Source organism: Haliotis rufescens, unplaced genomic scaffold (assembly GCF_023055435.1).
Source record: "Haliotis rufescens isolate VD_foot unplaced genomic scaffold, xgHalRufe1.0.p SCAF_15, whole genome shotgun sequence".
NCBI lineage: Eukaryota > Metazoa > Mollusca > Gastropoda > Lepetellida > Haliotidae > Haliotis > Haliotis rufescens.
In genome coordinates, this window is record NW_025963835.1 from 20,346,367 (window position 1) to 20,347,440 (window position 1,074).

The following is a 1,074-nucleotide window of genomic DNA, read 5'->3' on the forward strand; positions in this document are numbered from 1 at the left end:
TTTTTAAACAAACATTCTCATCCCTGTAAGGCAGACCATAAAACAGAAAATAATGAAATCCCCAGACTTGGTATTCGATTTAAAAAATTGTGAGGCCAAAAAAAATAATAGTCTTGTTTCTCAGCCACCGCCCGCATCATCATAAAGTCAGCCCTTCATTTCATCTTATGTCCTTTTCACAAAATTTATAAAAAATCCTAATACTTAATAACAATGAGATCCAATTATAGAACACAGTTACTTCCCTTTACTGCGCATCTTGTGTTATGGTCATGGCATCAGTAGGTGTTTGTATGCTTGTTTATGTAGGGAGGCCCTTTCCCAGGTTGATGGTACACAACTGTTTATTTGGTTAAAAACAACCACCACCCTATCACACTATATTTTCAAAAGTCATTGCCTGAGAACCAACTCATTTATTTTCTTTAAGCCTAATGTATGCTATATGTCACCTGTATTCAGGCATCTGCTTGAAGGAGAGACCATGGCCAATCTATTGACGATCGAGAAGTGGAACCCAGACCGTGATGGGGAACTCAATGTGCCCAACATGAAGAAGAAGCTGAAGTCACAAAGCTACAACTGCATCCAGTATACATTCCCCCCAGGGACAGACTTCCCTGACCACACCCATGCAGTGTCCAAGAAGGACTCCATCACCTGTGGTCAGTTCCAGTTCACAATGTACGGTCAGACTGTTATTCTAGAACCAGGTGATATGATCGATGTGCCGGCCAATACGGTTCATAACGCCTCTGTTGTTGGTTCCAAGTCTGTGGTATTCTTTGATGCCACTAAGTAACTGAAGTGTTGCTTGTTTTAGCTCAAAGGTTAATGATATAAATGTGCAGGCCATATTTAATCAAGAAATAATTTGTTAAGGGGATTTCTCAAGTTATTTTTGGCAATTTTAATTTGTCTTTATTTAAGGCAGAGGTTTGATTCCTAAAAATTGCCAAATGTGTGAAGCGGATTTCTGGTTTACCCTGCCATGATATTGCTTGCATATTGTTAAGAACAGTGTTAGACCAAACTTACTCATTCATCTTAAAATGTCATTATGGAATGCAGCAC

The 1,074-nt window shown here is 39.0% G+C and overlaps 1 protein-coding gene across 1 annotated transcript; it reads left to right on the forward strand.

Moving 5' to 3' along the window:
- Positions 1-484: 484 nt before the first annotated feature.
- Positions 485-802, forward strand: LOC124135168. The gene has a single exon (XM_048395846.1). The coding sequence runs from the start codon at positions 485-487 to the stop codon at positions 800-802; it is 318 nt and encodes a 105-aa protein (XP_048251803.1).
- The last annotated feature ends 272 nt before the right edge of the window (positions 803-1,074 follow it).

Bases quoted from the DNA above. Each gene is read 5' to 3' on its own strand.
- LOC124135168 (XM_048395846.1), top strand. From the start codon at position 485: ATGGCCAATCTATTGACGATCGAGAAGTGGAACCCAGACCGTGATGGG.